General features: G+C 37.1%; 1 protein-coding gene across 4 annotated transcripts in view; it reads right to left on the reverse strand.

Annotated features, from left to right (window-relative positions):
• The window catches only part of ARL15 (ARF like GTPase 15), a 163,493-nt gene that overhangs the window by 131,776 nt on the left and 9,224 nt on the right, over positions 1-22,493 (reverse strand). For 3 of the 4 annotated variants that reach the window (XM_081321903.1, XM_081321904.1, XM_081321906.1), the window contains exon 1: positions 10,264-10,327. The exons of the other annotated variant lie outside the window; for it this stretch is intronic. In XM_081321903.1, coding sequence (XP_081178029.1) covers positions 10,264-10,317 — 54 coding nt within the window. In that variant the 5' untranslated portion in view covers positions 10,318-10,327. Of the gene's footprint in view, positions 1-10,263; positions 10,328-22,493 lie in introns of those variants that run through there. 4 annotated transcript variants of the gene reach the window in all.

The raw sequence follows: 22,493 nt of genomic DNA on the forward strand, positions 1-22,493 counted from the left end.
CAGTCTTTTGTGTATTCTCCTCTAGTCCAGGACTTCATTTGTTGTCCACTTTTTTGCAAAAATATATGAATATGTGCCTAGCCCAGGGCTTTTTTTGTCATAGAACGCCCAGAACGGAGTTCCGGCACCTTTTTTGGATGGAACCTTGTAGGGTAGGCAAGGCGGGTTGTATGACATGTGTGAGTTCCGGCACCTTTTTCTTTTACAAAAAAAGCACTGGCCTAACCTAATAAATAAAATCTGTTACTTGGAAAAGGAATTATCTGATTTTGGTCACCACAGATTAATACAGCTCTCTTTCTACATGTCTACAACAAGAAGACCAAGCTCAGCAAGATGGAACAGAAATTCCTAAAATGCATACTTTCTACATGTATATTTTTTCATAAAACCACACTAACTTTTGTGATTTTAATATCTTACCCATTAGTTTCTACTGCCAAGAAATCCTTACTTATAACTGCTTTGAATTTAGTGAACTCTTTATTCTTTGAGCACAAGAACAGAAAATAAAATTCCTTTCATAGAAGAAAACTTCTAAGAAGTTGTGAACCAGATTTCAGCCAATATTTGTTGTTAGGTTTTGTTCAATCTTGTTCAAATACATCAGTACATTATAAGCACTCTTATCAGACAACATCAAGAAGCTATTGAAGCTGGACATCAAGGAACAGCTTACAAAAAATGTGAGAAAATTCTGTCACACTCTTGTTTGTACTGAATTATTTATATCTACATCCTGTTTAGGGAATGAATTGAACATGTGTACACTTTGTGGGAATATTTTTTTACAACAATTTCTTCTTACTGAAGGGGAGATTCCAGTCAGCACTTGCTTCCTGTCATTCATTCTACCAGACAAAAAAAGAAAAAAGAATTCAATTGTATTTCATACATTTTTAAACATTCTAAGGGGTCCTTTGCTCCTTTATCCAACATTACAATGTTATGTTTATATTGCAATTGGTAGAAGAAGAAGAAGCAGCAGCCCACTTCTTTAACACAACATCTACTCCATGGCATGCAAATTGAGGATATGAGTTCAAAGTTTAAAATGTAAATTAAAGAGTCACTCAAGGTTCACAATGCTGAAATCTCTGTCACTTTTATGCCTTGCATTATGTTCCTCCATACTCAATACTCATGTACCAAAGGTGAACTCGACAGAACAAAGTGTATCTGAGGGTAGGACTTGGAGATCTGTTAGTATGCAGTATGGATGATTGAGCTGGACAATACAGATTTAGGTCCAGATAACAATTCTTCTCAGTCTTGTGAGGTAAGTCAGGGAAAGGAACAGACATCATGAGTATTCCCGAAATGACAGTATAATAACAGAATACTGAAAACCTCTCCATTTTTTTCTGTCCCATTTTATATTAAATAATATCATGGTGAGTTATTTTGAGTTTCTCTCTCATACTTCAATCTCTGGACTGTATTATAGGTTCTCCAAGTCCCCACTTAATGACTCATACATTCTAAATACAATAAATAGCTATAGCGGTTTAAATTTATAGTAACTAAAATATAATACTCCTGGAAAATATATTAGGAAAGCTTATCGTAGAATTTGTTAGTTCTAATGAAATACAATACTGTCTAAATGAGTAAAATAACCAAAATCTAATACTTCTGGAGGATTTTAGGAAAGTTTGTAGTATTTCTAATGATATAATATATTGTCTAAATGAGTGTTCATAAACTACCTCTGTAGCAAAGTTGAATAAACAGAGTTCCTCTGTGAGGGAGATGGGTAGTTCTTAAATAAGATAAATAAATTAAACACCTTGATTTGTGATTTGCATGTCAGAATAGTCATACTGATCATTAAGCAAAAATGCATCACTCTAAATTAATGGACTGAACTTTGAAAACTTTTTTTTACAAGATAAAGGTTTCACTCACCTCTGATTTCACCCAGTATAATCCAAAGTTATAATTAAAATCAGTACTGTATACCAGCAATTCATTAAATTCATTAAAGAGCCTTGGTGGAGCAGTGGGCTAATGCCTCCTTAAGTAACACCAGCTGCCTGCAATTAGTGCAGGTTCGCATCCCACCAGGCTCAAGGTTGACTCAGCCTTCCATCCTTCCGAGGTAGGTAAAATGAGGACCCAGATTGTTGGGGGCAATAAGCTGACTTTGTAATAATGCTGCTTGGGGGGGCGAAAGCCCTAATAAGCAGGCATATACATAGAATGAAGGCTATTGCTAAGCACATTGGTTTGTGCTTAAATTGTAAGCCGCCCTGAGTCTTCGGAAAAGGGCGGGATATAAATGGGATTATATATATATATATATATATATATATATATATATATATATATATATATATATATATATATATATATATATATATAAAGGTAAAGGTTCCCCCGCACATGTGTGCTAGTCGTTTCCGACTCTAGGGGCCGGTGCTCATCTCCGTTTCATAGCCGAAGAGCCAGCGCTTGTCCGAGGACATCTCCGTGGTCATGTGGCCGGCATGACTAGACGCCAAAGGCGCACGGAACGCTGTTACCTTCCCACCGTAGTGGTCCCTATTTTTCTACTTGCATTTTTACATGCTTTCGAACTGCTAGGTGGGCAGAAGCTGGGACGAGTAACAGGCGCTCACTCTGCTACGCGGCACTCGGGATTCGACCCGCCAAACTGCCGACCTTCCGATCGACAAGCTCAGCGTCCTAACCCACTGAGCCACCGCGTCCCTATATATATATATATATATATATATATATATATATATATATATATATATATATATATATATATATATATATATATATATATATATATATATATATATATATATATATATATATATATATATATATATATATATATATAAAAATTTACAAGCATCATAGCTACTGGTACAAGTATATACATTAATTTTGTTTCCTAGTTTATGTAAGTTATTTATGTATAGCCAAAAGAACTATTCCAATCACAGAATTCTTAAAATATGAAAAATCAATCTCACTACTTAAGGGGATTCTGGTAGCTCCTTTCAGTCTCAAATGGAAAAGATCTCACAGTAATGTCATTATGTTCTTCCCAGACTGGGCAAAAGCAACACAAAAGGATGGAACTGAATATTAAACATACAAATTTTCTTAAAGCATATATCCCACATTTTCTTTACAGTGAGAAACTTGGGAGTAGTCAACAATTCAGAGGTAGAATATTTTATATGCAAATACTTTATCAAATTCTTGACACCTCCACCTGGAATGGGAAAACCCATAGCCTGAAGCCCTAGAGCCACTGCTTATCAGTGACAGCCAGAAACTTTCTTTCAGGCATTGACCAATAAAAGTATATTCAATAAAATTAACAAAACTATTCTCCAACAACAAGAACTATTAGCAATCATTTGTGGGTGAAACTAACACATAATGTAGCAAAATTAATTTATCTTGATTGTTTAACAGATAGTACAAGTAAAAGTTATCAGAGTGCCCTGGAAATTTAAATAAAAGAGGGGTAAGAACATGAGCTGTGGTTTCTATGGTACTCTATCACAGGGCCAGTATCGAATTTAACATGGAGTTTTCCTATATTTCCCATCCAGGACAAACTGTGGGGAAGCTGAGAATCAAGCTGAAGATAAGATGCTCCTAAATTTGGGAACTATGAGATACAATAAATATGAAGCTGGTTTAAGCATTAACATTTGATTATTTGCAATTATATTTTCAGAAAAAGCAAAAATTTCCACTAGATCTTCTATATCTAAAATGCTTTATCTTAGTATTGATGTAGCTTAACTATCAATGTAACAAATATGAAACAGATGGCTCAATATTCTTAGACAACTAACATTGCAGTCTTCTCTATTGTACTACAAAAATAATTGGGTGAAAATACTTTATGCGTATTTAGGGAACATATCAACAGTGGTAATGCAACATACTGAGGACGAATTTCATTGAAAGTCAACCATTTTTTTCTTTGGTAGCACAGAATAATATTACAACCTTAGAAAAGTCAGTTTATTTGTTTTGTCCCTTCTAAGTTAGGTAGGAGAAACAAGTTTTAGTTTCACTCATCTTTTCATAACTGTAACTTTCGTAAGAAAAAAAAATGGGTCCCAGAGCAGAAGTTCAATTATAATTTGGTATTCACTAAGGATTTGCTAGAATATGAAACATCAAAGCTTCTAAGCTGAGCCTCTTATTATGTATGGTCCAGATGATGAAATATTGCCTTGGGATTCTAAGAATAATGCAATTTTTGTTTTGCCATCTGTTCACCAGGTAACTTTGAGAAAATCATTCTACTTCCAAGTTTAATTCTCTACTCAAAATGAATCTGAATTATTACCAGTCTTCAGTGTAGATGGCCCAAGGGCCCAGACATTTTTTTAAAACTCCCTAGGATACCAACTAGATGGCACATAATCAAAATCAGGACAACTAATATTGCCATTCCAAACACAGAGGTTGTTGTCTTACTTTAGAAATTGTGGTGGGACATTATTGTCTATATACTGCAGGACACTATAGCAAAAGGCAAGCTGCCCTGCATAGTATATAGGTAGTATATGTTCCATTCCCACAGTTACTCACCTGAATTTACCACTTTTATTTGGCAAAAGTATTATGTGAAGGTGATACAGGCAGCTTAAGTAAATGTTATTAAAATGTACTCATAAATTAAATAAAGAAAGAAGTTACCTGATCTGCCACATTGGCCATGCAATTTCTTTGTCCTATGATATAAGACAATGCAAACTATCTCAATATAAGCAGAATAAATCATAACTGCTTAACTGAGCAGGAACATGGCTTGGCCACCCAAAAGCCAGTAATTATTTGTAAAAGAGATGACAAATCTTCAAAGCAGGAAAGTAAAGCAGGAAAGTAAGTTTTCTGATTTCATTCTGTACCATCTTAATTTGAGAAGCAGAAAAGACCTTGTTTACTTAATATTCTCCCCTAGTAGATGTGAAAGAGTACATAAGAGTTATTACAACTCTAACTGCTTATGTCCCATTCTAACAGCCTATACAGAAATAATCCTGAGCAGAAAAATTGGGAACTCAAGATAAAATCTGAACACTTATTCAACTCTAAATATTATTCTTGAAATGCTGTATAGACTTGTTTTTCTTAATTAAAAGAGGGCCCAGAGAATATGAAGGCCACCTCCTGGGAGCTCCACAAGTGAATCAATCAGTCAGGAGTTGCAGGACCTTGGACAGCTCTATACAAGAAACCTGCTCCTGCAGGAATAAAAGTAAAGATGCCCTGGAGTTAAGTTGGAATACTGGTGATTTCAAGAACATATTTATGAAGTGGCTCACCACTACCTTCTCCCATGAGGTATTTCAACCTCCCAGATTTACAGAGATGTCCTGGTGATCCCTTAAATATCAACCAAACCCTTCCCTGCTTATTTCAAGAAACATTAGTTCGCTAAAAATGTTTATTCCTTGTGCCAGATATCCTTCTTTACCCTTCCTCCCACCCCCTTTGAAGAACAGAGAAAATTAAAGGGACAGGTCTTTACAATGTAGTTTAGAAGTTTTGTTAAATTTTGGCTAGCTCCTATTTTTTGTGCACTAGCAGTAATAAGCAGACACTTGGAAAATAATGGAGTCTCCTAATGTAAGTAATATTCATTTACTTGTAAATCTAGCTTAAGGATTCGTGGCTCAATTGACATCACAACTGTGAGAAATGTAACAGGTAGTCCTGGACTTTAAACCATTTGTTTAGTTACCATTCAAAGTTACAACAGCATTGAAAAAAGTGACTTACAACAGTCCTTGCGCTTACAATGGTTACAGCATTCCTATACAGCCACATGTTGAAAATCGAGCATTTTACAACCAACCATCTATTTACAACAGTTGCAGAGTCCCAGAGTCATGTGATTGCCATTTGCGACCTTCTTAACTGACTTATGACAAGCAAAGTCAATGGGCACTTATTGACCACACTTCACTTAGCAATAGAAATTATGACCCCAATTACGATCTTAAGTTGAGAACTATTCTACTAGTTTCTTGTTCCTTCTAAAGCCTACTCTTAGAATCCTTGTTACTTCCTAGAGTCATGACATACCCTCACTAAATGGCCTCAGAATTGGGATAGGCATATTCAAAGGAGAGGTAATGAAAGTATCTCTTGTTCCCACATCCTGCAGAATGCTGCTGTTTAAACCTATCCCAAATTCTCTACATACATGCTAGTCCCCTTTCCCTATTTTGGGCCCATAATTCAAGCCAAATGAGTTGTTGCGTATCACTTAAATACATAACGCACATAAATAGTGCTAAAACATGGAGAGAAATGGAAATCAGATGCATTGATTTTAAATTATATTAGTAAAGGGATCTTAAGACCGATTGAAAAGAAATGAAGACATATTTCATACAGATATGTCTGTAATTATCTGTACAAACTCGGTGTTCATAGAGTTATGTAGATGACACATTCCAAACTTTTTTTCTGACATTTCATTGAATTAGAAAACAGAACAAGAAAGTTAAATGCTGACAAGACAGAGGATTTAGTTTCCATATTACAAACTGTGGTTCCTCTAAAGAAAAAACCAGATTTGTGCTTAGTGTTGCCAGAAGGAATATTTTATGTTTCCTTCCCCAGAGTCAACTCAGGAGGAGAGTATTTTGAATTAGAATACATTCATAAAATTGTCCTGTACCTCAGGGGTCCCAACCTTTTTTGGTTTTGCAGACTGCCAGCAGCAGCTTTGTTGATGGAGAGGGGAATGGTTTTGTGTATGTAACCTAAATCCTGGGCAAATGAAGCTTTGTGCGCTCACATGCCACTTCAGCCTTTTCTTTTACTAATGCAGTACAGCAGGGATCTCCAGTCCCCACTGGAGACCCCTGCTGTACTGCATTAGTAAAAGAAAAGGCAAACAAAAATAATTTATAGCATTTTATGTGTAACAATTTTGGCAAATAAGGATTGCTGGCCTCATAGAAAATTTATGAAGATTTTTTTTGCAAAAATGTGAAGTGTTTTCCCAGAATTTTTTTTTAAATTCCCATTTTAATATATGGGTCTGGGGCTTGTTGGTGGTGAGAGACCAACAGTATCCCCAGTGAGGCTACCTGTTCATTACATCTATGTCCTTCCTAGAATGGTTCCAGTCAGTCTTAATGGAAGGGAGTCAAGACATCTAGCCCTTGGCCCTTGCTTTGTGCCTCAAGAATTTATGCTGTCCTACATATGCTTAATACTTACAAGACATTTCTGACTGAACTGATCCATCAGAATGGGGTTAGGTATCCCCAGCATACTAATTATATACTATGTATGTATGTATGTATGTATGTATGTATGAATGAATGAAAGAATGAAAGAATGAATGAATGAATTTACCACTTTTATTACTTTTAGAAAAAACTCAAGGCTGGGACACATATTCAACACACCTTCCTCCTGCCTGAAGAGCAAGTGGTAACCATGGCAAAGAGGGACTTTGCAGAAATCTACCCTGTTCGTCAATTACATCCATTCCTGGACTGGATGGTCCTATTTATAGTCATTCATGTTTCATTATCTCTTATGAATACTTAAATCCATACATAATAATATGTATGTATATACATAATATATACATAGTAGCTAAAAGCCAGAAGAGAAAATACTACTAAAGGCAATAAAATAAAAGAAGGCACTGAATAGTATCAAGCTGGTCAGTAAATAAATGGAATTATAAGCAAGGAAGATTTTGCATCAGTTAGTGCCTCACTTTCTCTTTTAGTGCACAATATTTTACTACAATCCAAGTAGTAGAATTTGAAATATGGAAAAATCAAATTGTCTGTTTTCCAGAGTACTGTCAAAGCAGGGATAAAATAAAGATACAGTATTACTAATGTCCCCACTGTAAAACAACACTTGTTGGACTGTTTTGATTCCCTACTTTCCTATGAACAAGTGCACTTCTCATATGATATTTTAGAATATTTTCCCTATAATAATAAAGAGCGAAATATGATACCAAGTGTATAAAAAGCTTTTTCTTAATTTGGGAAATGTGAAGTATGGAAAGGCAGCTGGCCACTTCCCAAAAGGTTTTGAATGCCTGTTTTTTAATCTCGGCACTAGGTTGCTTTGGCCTGTTTGAATTGCTTCTGGCACACTATGCTTTTTATATATTATTCTTTATTATTTTTGTTTTTAATTATATGTGCTGACCTGAGTTGCATGTCGAGCAGATTGAGTAAATGGGGAAGATTTATGAAGAACAATGCCATATCATTCTTTACTTCATTTCCTAAATGATATCAGTGAATCTGGGGGAAGGGAATATTTGGAAGTATATTCCAAAGACTAAGGATTGCAAATAGAAATCTCAACCCTCACTTCTTAAATGGCAAGACTTTCAGCATGCCTTCCCAAGATAAGCATACAAGACAGAATGGTTCTAGTTGAAGATACCAGGAAGTAACCGACAAGGAGTTTTATAGGTTAAAAGAGCACTTTAAACTGTACTTGGAAACCTTTTGGAACTCACACAGTTCCTATAAAATTAGCATTATATGATTGCAATGGCTCTTACATTCCAGCAGGTGAGCAACTATTTTTTTATCTAATCGCAGTTTCTAAGGCAGCCCCATGTAAAACAAATCACAGTAACCCATTGTCCAGTGGTAAGTACATGAGGTGCTGTTACCAGGACCATCCACTTTAAACAAGGTCACAACTAGTGCACCAGCAAAGCCAGACAAACAGCACCTCTTTGAAAAGTCTTAATTTCAGGTTTTTCTTTTCCATCCAGTTATCTAGTCTCTAGGTATTATCTTTCCCAACTGTGAGTTAACCAAAGTTGGAAAGCTATACTTGATTTACCCTTAGTATATTGATACTTCATCCCCAACTAACAGATGCCTTCAGATGTTTCCTCCCAGCAGTTTTGTGTAAATGTTAAACAGCAGGGGAGACAAAGCCAAGCCTTGCATCACCATGAAAACTAGCTGCCACCAGGCTAAACTCTCTTCTGTTTACGTAGGCAGAAATGGCACAAACCATATGCCACCAGCCCCAACTCTATCTGAATCCATAAGGCATTTGAGTTGAAATTTCTTAGTTAGTTTTGCAGAAGGCAACAGGAAACAGGAAGCGATCTGATCATGGCAGAGAATAACAACATCCTCCATCCTCAGATCACAAGCTAGAATAGATTCTTAGCAATAAAAGCACCGAATGTATGAATTGGGCCAGAGATTACCAGGTGATCAGGATGCCATGAAATGCTGGGCTCTCCTAGACTCTCCCCCCTCCACATAATATAAGGATTGTAATCCCCTAGCAAAGGGCTCCCCAATCCCCAGACTGCTACCAGTCCACTGGCCGTTGAACCAGGCAGCGCAAGTGGCAGGCAAGAATGTGAAGATCCATTTGCACACGCGGTTGTGCAGGTGAAACCATCCTCTTTCCCCTGTCATTGCCACTGCCTGTCGCCACCGCTGCTATCAGTCTGCAGACCTGGAAAGGTTGGGGACCGCTGCCCTAGCATCACTTGTTCAGCAGGTTCTAACACTAGCCCCACCACAAAATCCAGGAGCATAATAATTGTCCCCATGGTAAAATATTGGTTAGTCTTATTTTTGTTACTCCCAAGGATTTAAATTCACACAGTGCACTGCTGTCCCATTCTCAGTAGTAAACAAGGCAAATCTGTGAAATATGCGGATATACCCTTGAGCCTCTATCTACAGTTACAAAACAGTCAATTCCATAAGTTGATCCCAAGATTCTAGAGAATTTCTATGAGTGTACTGTCTGGATTCATTGAATTCCACTAATTAAATAATTATGAAGAGATGCTTGAAGATCTATTCAAACACATGGTATTGAAGCAACTGAAGCAATGAATGTAAATTCATGAAGAATATGAATGTTTAAGCAAAAATGCATTTGCTACATTTCCCAATTGGAGAATTTTGGCAGTTGAAGTCCAGAAATTTTAAAGTTGCCAAGGCTGAAAAAACAATGCATTAATATAATTGAAAATAAATATTAAAACACATTTTATTTCAATACTCTCTTTTAATATTTCTTTTGTTTTAAGAACCAAGCATGGATCTCTAAAATTTGTTGAATATTTAAGAATTGCTTTTAGTAGACATGATAAAACCATAATTTCAAAAATACAGATCTTTTCTTATGCTAAATTTCTTTCATTATTAAACACAGGGTAGCTATAACTAACATTCTAATAATTACGTTGCAAGCAAGAACTACATTGCATTAAAAATGCAGCATAATGCTTACCGTGTAAATGCCAATTCTACAAACAGCAAATGAAAGCTGGATACATTCAGACATTTTCTAAAAAAATTGAAATAAGCATTACCAAGTATTATTAATGTTGGAAATGGGAAAGGATTCCTCAAAAAAAAACTCACAAATATATTTGATGGGTTCTCCCACCATCTCCAGCAGAACTGGATTCTGCTGTTCATGTTTAAACTTGAGAAATTAACAAATTTAATGATGAAATTCAAAAGACTAGCTAGAATAGAGGTTCCAGTTCTCCTTTCTGCGGCAGTATATCTTGAGGACAATATAAGTATCAAGAATCATTATTTAAAAAATCAGTGTGATGAAGAATATTACTTTTTACCTCTGAGCGCTTTATTCTGGAATACTTCATTAAAATGTATTATCCATATAATTTTTGGCACAATAAATTCCCAAAATAAGAACTCTTATAAAATGTTATCTCAGTCTTTTAATTTGGAAGTCTCTCATATTTATGTAACAACAATCTCTAGCCATCACATTGTAAAATAATATGTTATGTGAATGTATTTCACATTTAATTATTCTTTCCTACCTGTAAATATAGGTAACACCTTCCATCAAATAAGAGGCAGGAAAAAAAACAACACAATGAAGTAAAAGTTTCACTTTCCATACCTGTTATAAATCTCTTTCCAAAATCCTTATGAACTTGACCAAAAGTGCTTCTGAGGAACATGGATTAATCTATCACGTATATTATAAAATAGCAAGATATCTGGCTTAATACATTTGAGGGACAAAATTAGTGCCATCTTTTCAGTCTCCCTTACCTGACCATTATCCTTGTCTTAGTTTAATCTCCAAATGAGCTAAAAATGTAAAGCAAGGAAACAAACCATGGCCAAATTCCAGATATTGTTAGTGCAGATACACCAGGGGTTTTGTTGGTGGATTAAGTACTTAACAAAGCAGAGAAAGGGCTTTATTGTAAATAATTCTTTTTGCTGATATATATAAATGACACTGAAAAAGTAGTAGCATGAACTAATCTCCAAACACTTCAAAAAACAGAAGGAGATGAAAAATAGTTTTCATAATAAAGTAAACTTCCTTTTCATACCCTGGAAATTAATTCCATGACATTGCATTACGTTTCATTACATAATGGTGTACATTAGATGGTTAACAGTACTAAAAAAGGTAAAGGTAAAGGTTCCCCCACACATGCGTGCTAGTCGTTTCCGACTCTAGGGGCCGGTGCTCATCTCCGTTTCAAAGCCTAAGAGCCAGCGCTTGTCCAAGGACGTCTCCGTGGTCATGTGGCCGGCATGACTAGACGCCAAAGGCGCACGGAACGCTGTTACCTTCCCACCGTAGTGGTCCCTATTTTTCTACTTGCATTTTTACGTGCTTTCGAACTGCTAGGTTGGCAGAAGCTGGGATGAGTAACAGGCGCTCACTCTGCTATGCGGCACTTGGGATTCAACCCGCCAAACTGCCAACCTTCTGATCGACAGGCTCAGCGTTCTAACCCACTGAGCCACCGCGTCCTACTACACACTAAATACTGCTACACACTAAATATCGGCAATGTCTGTTAGAAACAATTGGAAATGTAATTTAAATTATCTTCATGCAGTAAATTAAATAAGGAATTTGTGATTCTAAATTTATAGACATATTTGTTTCTTGGATCACCATTGAGCAGGAGCCATTTCTTCTGTTCCAGAACATTGATGACTTTAAAGTTAAATAATAAAGATATTTCTCCAGAAATGCCAACAGCCTAACTTTGATTAATTTTGTCAATTAAATTAAAAATTGGCCAGGGAATAATTCTACAGCAGTGTTCTGGTTCTTTATATTTAAAAACATATTTTATATGCAAGATTTTAAAACTTATTTTTTAAAACTAAAAGCCTAATGAGCATAAAGCATTTCCTTAATTCAAACTTGATTTGCATTTTACAACTTATCTCATTTGAAAGTCCTCCATCATTTTTAAAAAATATGCATACAATGCTAAAGTATTCCCCACATTTTCCAAGTGCAGCACAACAAAATCTAGCATAAGAAGTTCAGGTTTATTATTTTAACAGGGAAGCCAACAGAAAATGATTATATAACTTTACTTTCAATTCTTATTCAATACCCAAGTGTATTCACCCTGTTGGCAGTTTCTGACCTTTGGCAATTGTTACAAGAATTATATTTTCCAACTGCAAACAGGGTGGTAACTTCATTAATGGAAAAAGTGTATACTGTACATCTTTTAAAAAGATAATAATGCATACAAATTTCCCTAATTTTCTAAGGGAAAAAATAAACAAGTAAAAGTTTTGTTTTGTTCCTCTTGCCCCTGCAAATGAAATTATTAAAGCTTTTGTGAATTAAATTCAACTTCCTAGGCATTATCTTAACTTTCGTCATACACATTCTTTCTGCTATATTAGATAAAGATGATGTAAGAGAAGGAGTGAACCTAGGGGCAGTATTAAAACAGGAATAAGCATAGAGTTGACTATGGTTTGTTCTCCAAGCTTGTTTCAACATAATTTATGAACGTTTCATTACCAAACTAGATAACATCATCAGCAGGATTTTCTTGTCTTAGTCTTCTTAGATTATAAATGTCTTGTGTGACAGTGTGGTCAGTTGGTCAGCTGCTCAGAATTCAAATATAGCTCCAAACAAACAACCACTTGCACGACTAACTGACCACACTGGCACACAAGCTATTTATAAGCTAAGGAGATTAGGGCAAGAAAATCCTGCTGATGATGTTACCTAATTTGGTAATGAAATGTTCAGAAATTATATTGAAGCAAGCTTGGAGAACAAACCACAGCCAAAATCTAAAACCCAAACTACAAGTATTTTCTATTATTTCATAAGCATAGAGTCTCTATGTAGCCACAAAGTGACTAAGTCCAATCCCTCTTGAATTCCATTAACATTTATTTAACACCAAGAAAGTGCTAACCGTTAGTTGAATAGATTCCTGTGTATAGGCATGATTAGTAATAAATCCATTTACGGTAATTGGAACTTCATGTGTGGTCCTGATCTTGACAAATAAGGGCTAAAAACCAAATTAACAGTCATAGAGAAATTACCAAAGTATCTTCCATTTTTTTTCACATCTCAGAAAAATCAAAGGTACATCACAAACATTCAACTAAGAATTCCATTTATCAATTGTCCCTACCTGGAAAACTCTTGATGTGCCAAACTTCAACTCTCATGACTCCTAGCCAGTAATAAAGGTGAGGATCTCTATTTCTTCACACTCGCCATTCGTCTACAGCAAGAGTGATCTTGCAGGCATTCTAACTGGAACACCTCTAATCAGTTTTCTTTGAATTATCCAAAATTATTTGAAAGAAAAGAAACTAGACATCCTCAATGCTGTATAGACTGGAGCACTTACCAGTACTGGTCTGTTCTGCCTATATAAGGCAATGGGGAAAACCTCAAGTAAAAGAGAGAAGGCAATCCATCTGGAGCACTTGCTATCACAACTGTAATTCTGCTACTCCTATCAGAGTGTCCCTGTTCCATCCTGCATTGGTCAGCTTATCTTTGTTGGAGAAGAAAAAGTAGGACCCTGGGGTAAATCCTAGAAATATATGGATGGAAAGGACCTTGAGGTCTTTAACTTTCTACTTCTTGCCTAGAATATGAACCCACGATGCCAGACTGCCATACGCCCCAGAGGGAAGGGAACTAACACACCGAGGGAGAAAAGTCAGAAAGTGAAACTACACCGAATGCTGGCAGAAAAATCAGCTGTGTGGAAATGGAATGTGGAGCATCACCCAGTCCGCCAAGAAATAGGACAGTCAACAAAACAATTTGTTTGAATTCCATTGGACAGTAAACAGACAACAGGAGGGAGGGAAACTGAAAAAGGGAAAAGGAAATGGGCAGATTTCGTACACAAATCCCAGACTTGGCTTTGTAACCACTTGTTTTTAGCAAAGTTATTCCTTTCACTAATAATGCAGTTAAAGGCTCTTCTTTTCTAAATGACTGAGTTGGGATGGACCCGACACCCTTATACGACCCAGACTAATGGCTGTCCACAACTCCAGGAGGCAAGATGTCTAATATGCTTACATCAAACATTTCCTTTTTATTTCAGGTTTGGATCTCCCCTCGCCCCCGAACAGCACAAAATACTTTTTTTCCGAGCAAGAAATTAAGGCTCATTGCCTCTTCTTAGAGGCAATTCTTCCTAGAGGAATGAACGGCACCAGATCTGACCCGGCATCATGAAAATCAAAAGACTGCAGCTTGCCTTGAGTAAGAGCTTTAATCTCCTCTTGGTAAAATGGATATTTCCTTATTTAGACCATATAGTTGTTCAATGTGCTATGGTTCGGATTATTAACAGTGACCATTTTAGAAGTCTAGAACATTAGATTTGAAGTTGGTTTTCCATGTAGAGCAAAAGAAATTTAGCTAAGCTCTACTTTTCTACTTTGTTTCCTTGGACCATTCCACCCCCCACTTTCCCCACCCCCGTGTATTTAAACAGATGCTTGGATAAAATGGAGATCCTGTCCCTAGAGTAACCAATACCAGTGAAATCACCAATAAATTCTCTGCACCATAATGGCCCAATTTATGTTTCTGAATAGTAAAATAGTTATACTTTATGTGATCTCTGATTTGGGACACACCATTTACATTTATAGCTTTTCCTGAACCTATAAATATAAGAATCCTTCACAGCAAAAAAATTTCCAAGCCTGATGCCTTTTAATGTACTGAACTGCAATTCCCATAATAACCAAGCACAGTCCTAGCCAAGTAGCACAAAACAAATAAATATCAAACCCAGGTATTATAAACACAAACTTTAAAAAGTACTGAAACATGAGACTAAATTATAGGGTTTTGTTTGCAGATAGAGATTTTAGCTAAGATTTTGTAAGAGGAAAAAGGTCAATAACCAGCTAAGATTTTCAATGCTGGATCATTTCCAAGTTTCATTTACTTACAGTTTACTGCAGTTTTCTGCAAGGTGTTTATATGGTAAGCATGAAAGAGAAAAAAATATTTGCATTCATAAACTGATTCAAGTTAAACATTCAAGACTACCAGGCCCCAATGGCAAAACTTTCAAACAAGCAACATGGAGAGAATCATACTCTATTGTCACCCCAGGTTCTGGAATCCTGTAGTTTACAAGTGAGAGTCAATAAGCAATAAACACAGGGAGCTGGCATGTGGCTATTTATTCTTGCAAGTTTGAAGTTAACACTTTATAGACCTAAAGCTAGAACATGCAACAACATTAAATGAGTAGCAGCATTATTGATTCCAAGGGCCCTCTCTTCAAGACTTCTACTGCATGCTGATGTGTTAAAAAATGATCTACAACAAATTTTCCTGCGTTAGAGGCACAGCTTTTTACAGTAATTGGACATCCAACTCACACAGGTCTTTTGGCATAAGATTCCATAACATATGCCTGAAGAAGGGCAACTGCTGTGTGTGTTTTCTCTTTGCAAACTCCCCTTACCCTCTAGCATTTCCTGGTAATATCTTCAGAATAATGGGAAGGGATCCTCCTGAAAATATTGTCATGTTCAAAGACCCCTGAGAGGTTCCAAATGGAGGAGGTAATCTGAAACCTCCTCCATAAAATTCCACAATTGTAAAATTCCATAATTCTAGGATAATATCTATATTTTATGAGACCTTACATCAAAAGACTACCAAAAAAGCCTCAAATGTCATCACATTTTGAAAATATAGATGAAAGCCTACTTTATTTCTTACTAAAAGAGTATCAGTCAATTTTGCCAGGGGTAATTTGCTTATACACCTTCGGCATTTTTTTTTAATGGATATCTGCTATCCCACAGGCGTGCCTGGCTGAGGAATTCTGGGAGTTGAAGTCCACAAGTCATAAAAGGGCCAAGTTTGAAGACCCCTGGTCTAGAACTACTGGAACTTTGCTTTTCCTTTACTGAAGGAAAAGAAGAAAGTACAGAAGCCTGGCATAGAAACACTCCAAATTTATTAAATTACATGTAGGTAACTATTATAATTAATTACATTTAATTAATTTAATTGACTAATTAAACATCAACATCCATTAATCAGCTAATCAACATTAAATTAATTAACATAAGCATTAATGAATTAAAATTTATACTCCATTCCAAAGAGATAAGAAAACTAAGAAGGAAACAAAAAGACCAGAATACTTCTCTCCAGCAGCCTAAACCCAGATAAGGAGAGATTAACACTACACAATCAAGCAGAAAACAATGCCCTAATCAAGAACTACTAAGGAGAAAATCACACTCCATGGGCAAGATATTGTATTTAAACAGGGAACAAGCCCCACACTCCTTAGCACTGATGTCGTTACATAGGTGGGTAATGAAATATCTGCAATCAAATAACCAAGCTCAGAGAGCATCAAGGACTCAGTTAATTTGCAGAAACATTTTTTAATATGTAAACTAGAATCTTGGAGACATCAGAAGAAACTCAAAGGGACAGTCCTTTTCCTGTCGCCACTGTTTTAAAGAAAAAGGTTTTAGATGATCAAATGGATAATGAACATGCCTACAGGAAACACTGTAACTGTTATTGGATGGTCATTGCCAAACTTCACTATTTAGCTAATATCATGTAGGATCAGGAGAAAAAAAATACTTTAATCAATTTCTCCAAGACAAAGGTCATTATTTCTACAGTGTACTCTAAAAAGGAAGTGGACATGATATTGCAGAAATACTGTACTACCATTGACATATGACAGAAAACTCTTTCACAGTCTTACCTGGTTGTAGACATTTTTGGTCTGGCTTTTCATTCTCTTCAATTGGATTTCTGCAACTGACACAGGTAATAATATGACGGGGGTCAAAGTATCTGACCATGCTTTTCTATTTTATCTAAGTATGGAAAATTGCAGAACCGATTCCACCCACCCGTGCAAAATCCACAAGTGATTTTGAGTCAATCACAATCTCTGAATCTAATATACGGTACTTTACAAACTGGCTGCTTGGAGGAGATACATTCCCAACTAAGAAAAGGATTTGAAAATAATAATCATAATCCTAATGTGGTGGTCCTAATTACATTGAGTACTGATTTGTGACTAAATTGTTTTATAAGAAAGGTCTAAAACCAATATTTCTCATTCATGGATGAATATTTCTATATACAATTTAAGCATCTCTTGCATGCCAATGATTAGTGAATTATCAAGAAGCTCAGACACCAAGGTTTCAAATCTCATTCTTCCCAGGGAGAAAACAGCATGCCTGTCTCAGTTATTCTGAGTTACTGGGTGTATATCTGGACTAAACAATATATATACCCATCTCTCTACAGATGGTTATGACCATTCATTCAGTGACCTTTCGAAACAGTGTGGAAAAAATGGACTAAGGACCCTTGCCCAAAATTATGGTGTTGCAATGGTCCTGCAGTCATATGATCAAAATTCAGGCCCTTGGCAGGCTGTCCACACTTACGACTGCTTCAATCTCCCCACCTGCCTATTTTCTCCAACTCTGCCCTGCACCCACCCTGATGGGGTGGCAATCAGCCCCACCTTCTCTTTCAATTTCCCACACCAATCTTTTGTGTTTTGCGCCCAGCCATCTTGGGCAAAGGAGAGTTGCCTTTGCTCCTCCTTTTCAGATATCTTTTACTGCTTCATTTTCAGACCCAGCTTCTTCCGTGAACATTAGCTCCATGTGCTAAAACTGCACTGACTTTGAGAAGCTTTCCAAAGATAGCACAGCATTAGCCATGTTTAGGAAACATTTGCGGGGAAGCTGGGTCCAAAAAGGAAATGCAAAGACAGCAAGGCGCTTCTCCCTCAACCACAGCCGCCAACCACAAAGGACGAAGGTTTGGTGTGAGAAACTGGAAAAGGCAGCAGCTGGGGGAATGAATGTTTGCTGGCACTTTCTGGGGCAGGCTGAGAATTCCCAAGGCATGACAAGCTGCCCCAGAGCCACATGGACAGCTTAGACTGAGAAGATGCAGAAGACCATCAGCTGGAAGAGTTGCCTAGCAACCAGGAGAGGCAGTCATTACTGGCCTCAGAAGACAAAGAGGAGGAGCTAACACCTCCTCCCCATGCAAGGGCACACCCTGAGAGGAGGGCTGAACAAAGGTGCTTAGCAAGACTATTGGCCAGAAAGAACCCTGACCTTTCAATGGAATAAATTCCGGTCTCACTACTCCTATATAAGGAGAGCCATGGACCTCACAGATGGTGGTGACAACTCTCATTTTACCTCACTGTAGTTGCTGTCTTGTTTGTTCAAACATTTTGTATTAGTTCTGTTTGAAAACCTTCTCAGTAAAGATATAAGGATTGCAGGATCCAATCCTGTCAGACACTGGAACCAGAGGTTTTACCTTTGTGGCTGGGGCAGGACAAGACAGCAACACAGTTCTGGGGTTGCTTGCCACACCACAATGCAAGATGCAGGACGACAAAATGGGCATAGATGGTGGGGGCAGATAGGCAGGTGAGGAAGTTGGAGGCAGTCGCTTACCTAACTGAGGCTCGGGGTGGGTGGGACCAACCCTAGAATGGCTTGGACTGGGGTGGGTACAAGTTAAGACAACAACAGGGAACACCAGGAATGCCGTTGTAGGTCAGTAGTCATATGACATCTCATTTTATGACTGTACTAACTTATGACAGAAATTCTAGTCCCAAATATGATCATAAATTAAGGACTACCTATTATATCCTCTAATGATAAGCAATATTAGGAAAAGTACAAAAGAAATCAGTAAGAAATAGAGAGTCAAAGAAATTAAAAAGATGACAAGACAGGGGTGTCCGCTGTCACCTTTATTGTTTGTTTTAACATTGGAAATATTACTGATTAAAATACGAGATTCAAATAAAATTAGGGGAGTTCAAATAAGAGATCAGGATTACAGATTGAGGGCGTTTGCGTAAGACCTGGTTATTACAGTAACTCAGCCGGATTACTCAGTTGTAGAATTGATTGAGATAATAATGTTATATGAGAAAGTTTCTGGATTTAAGATAAACATACAAAAAACTAAAATATTGTCTAAGAATATGACTGTACCACAAAAGGCTGCTTTAGAAGAGCTAACGGGATTTGAAATAGTTAAAAAGATTAAATATTTGGGGATATATCTGTCAGCCTCAAATGTGAAGTTATATAAAAATAATTATGAAATGTTATGGGGAAAAATACAAAAAGAATTAGATACCGTATATACTTGAGTATAAGCCGACTCGAGTATAAGCCGAGACCCCCAATTTCACCCCCAAAAACTGGAAAAAGTTGTTGACTCGAGTATAAGCCGATCCGCCGTTCTGCAAGCCTCTGCCGCCAGCAGAGGCTCGATCCGCCATTTTGCAAGCCTGAATACACAGGAATACCCTGTGTGGCCGCGGCTCTCGGGGAAGCCCTGGCTGTCTGCTTCCTCGCTCCACGCTGCCATTCGGGGCCTGCGCGTTCCCCAGGCAAATCGCGGCGCCCAGCAGGCGAGGAAACACGCCCGCTCCAGTCGCCCCCCCTTCCCTCAGGAGACGCGAAGCAAGTGACCGCCCGGAGCTTACCGAGGACTTGCTTCAGTGCTTCCAGGATCGCGCGCACCTCTCCCAAGCCGCCGCCGTCCGGAGACCTGCCGAAGTTTGGGGAGGTTTGGGGAGGTGCGCGCGCACCTCCCCAAACCTCCCCAAACTTCGGCAGGTCTCCGGACGGCGGTGGCTTGGGAGAGGTGCGCGTGATCCCGGAAGCACCAAAGCCTCGGCCGCGCACAAGTCCTCGGTAAGTTTTTTTTGTTGACTGGAGTATAAGCCGAAGTGGAATTTTTCAGCCCAAAAAGTGGGCTGAAAAATTCGGCTTATACTCAAGTATATACGGTAGTTGGAAAAAATTACAATTGTCTTTATTGGGAAGAATTGCAGCAGTGAAGATGAATGTTTTGCCAAAATTTTTGTTTTTGTTTCAAATGATACCTATACTTTAAAAGGATTTAAATCTGGAGGAATGGCAAAAAGGAATTAATAAATTTGTTTGGGCAGGAAAAAAGCCACAAGTTAAATTTAAGATAATGCAAGATACGCGTGAAAGAGGTGGTCTTAAAATGCCTAATTTTAAATTATATTATGAGGCTGCTGCTTTGTCATCGATAAGTGACTCGTTTAATTTAACACAAGGGAGATTATTAAATCTTGAGGGTCATGATTTGTTATTTGGTTGGCATGCATATTTATTGTATGATAAGAAGGTGGATAATGTGTTTAAGATACATATTTTAAGGTATGCTCTGTTGTGAGTTTGGAAAAAGTATAGACATAAGTTAAATTATAAGATACCCATTTGGGCAATACCTAAACATGCAATAGAAAATATAAATGTGGGATTCAAACAGGATGAGACTACATATAAGGCAATTTTAAGTCTAGAAAGGAATGTATGGCAATTAAAGCCATATAATATTTTAAAAGAAGAAAAGACTGTACAAACTTGGTTTCAGTATGGGCAATTACAGGCAAGATGGAAAGAGGACCAGAAAACTGGCTTTTCGATGACTGATGAAAATTTGGTAAAACAAATTAGAGATCAAGGTCAAGCACATATTAAAAGGATATATAATGCATTGATAGAAATTGACTCAGAAACGGAACTTGTTAAAGATTGCATGATAAAGTGGGCCCAGAATTTTCAAGAAGTTATAACAATGGACACTTGGGAAAAGATCTGGGTTAGAAATGTAAAATTTACGCAGGCCCAAAACTTAAGAGAGAATTTTTATAAAATGCTTTATAGGTGGCACTTAGACCCTAAAAAATTAGCAAGTATGTATCCGAACTGCCAGCCCAAATGTTGGAGGTGTGGTTGTGAGGATGCAACATATTTTCATATATGGTGGACTTGTAAAAAGGTTAAAGCTTTTTGGATTAAAATTTGGTGGAATATGCAAAAGATATTTAAGAAAAGGATAAAGTTTTCCCCGCAATTGTTTTTATTGGGTATTATTACAGATACTACTGTAATAGACACTAAGTTGATGTTGAATCTAATTACAGCGGCAAGACTTTTAGTTGCGCAATACTGGAAGAAGGAGGAATTGCCGACTATAGAAGAGTGGACTTTGAAAGTTTCCAATTTGGCGGAAATGGCAAAGATTTCGGCATATTTGAAAGATCAATCGCAACAGAGATATATTGTGGAATGGGGAAGATGGATTGAATATATTCAGAATAAATATGGGACTAAAAAGTTTCATTTAGCATTTGAATAAGTAGTGGATTTTTATGATGTATGATTAGTCATTTGTTATTTTATTAATATTATGACTATGGAGAGTTAAAGTCCGATAGAACTTAATGTGTTATTCTTGTTGTTAGCATATTTTAGTTTATGTTTGTATTATTATACCCTGTATTCAGCTCTGGGAAGTCGGGGAGGGGGGAGGGGAGGGGAGGGTTGGGGAGAGGGGAGGGGGAGGCGGGAGTTTTTTGTATTTAAAAATGTATTGTAAAACTTTTCAATAAAAAAAAAGAAATTAAAAAGATGGGAAATAAGAAAAAAAGGAAATACAGTTAACTCTAGTTTCCACAAGCACCAAGTCTTCTCCATACATTTTCTCCTTGCAAACCATGTTTGTTTCCATACCAATGTATCTCAAACGTCTGTACCTTTGTGATTGGGATTCTCACAACTCTTCTCAATCACAATTTTCATGTCTTCTTCCTCTCAACCCATTCATACTTGTTTAGCAATTTGATTTTTATTCATTCTCTCTAGGACCAAAGAACCTCTCCCTATTCATTTTTGTATTCAATCATCATTTGCTTTTAATCTTGTCTTAAGCACATGCTTCTTAAGGGACCATCTTGTTGTCACTGCATTCAACTTGTTTTTTTATATTTCTCCTGATATCCCAACTTTCCATTTTATAACAAAGGAAGAAAAAAAAACTTGAACTACCAACTACCTTTCTTTTTATGTGAGTCAGAAGACTTGCTAGCAAGCACATAGACTGCTGTATTTTTAACCAGCTTCAGTTTCCAGGTGGTCTTCAAGGACAGACACTTTAAGTGCAAAGCAGTAACCCAAGTGTGAGATGACAGACATGATTGTTCTCCATCCAACTTGTTCATGGTAAAGCCACACTGGTTCTCCAAGCTAGAGTCAGGTAAAACTCTCCTGGTCTTATGTTCCACCTATTTTTCTAGAAGTCATGAGTCCAGAAGAATTTAGATTATG

The sequence above is a fragment of the Vipera berus genome (assembly GCF_964194415.1).
Source record: "Vipera berus genome assembly, chromosome: 2".
In the NCBI taxonomy this organism is placed as follows: Eukaryota; Metazoa; Chordata; class Lepidosauria; order Squamata; family Viperidae; genus Vipera; species Vipera berus.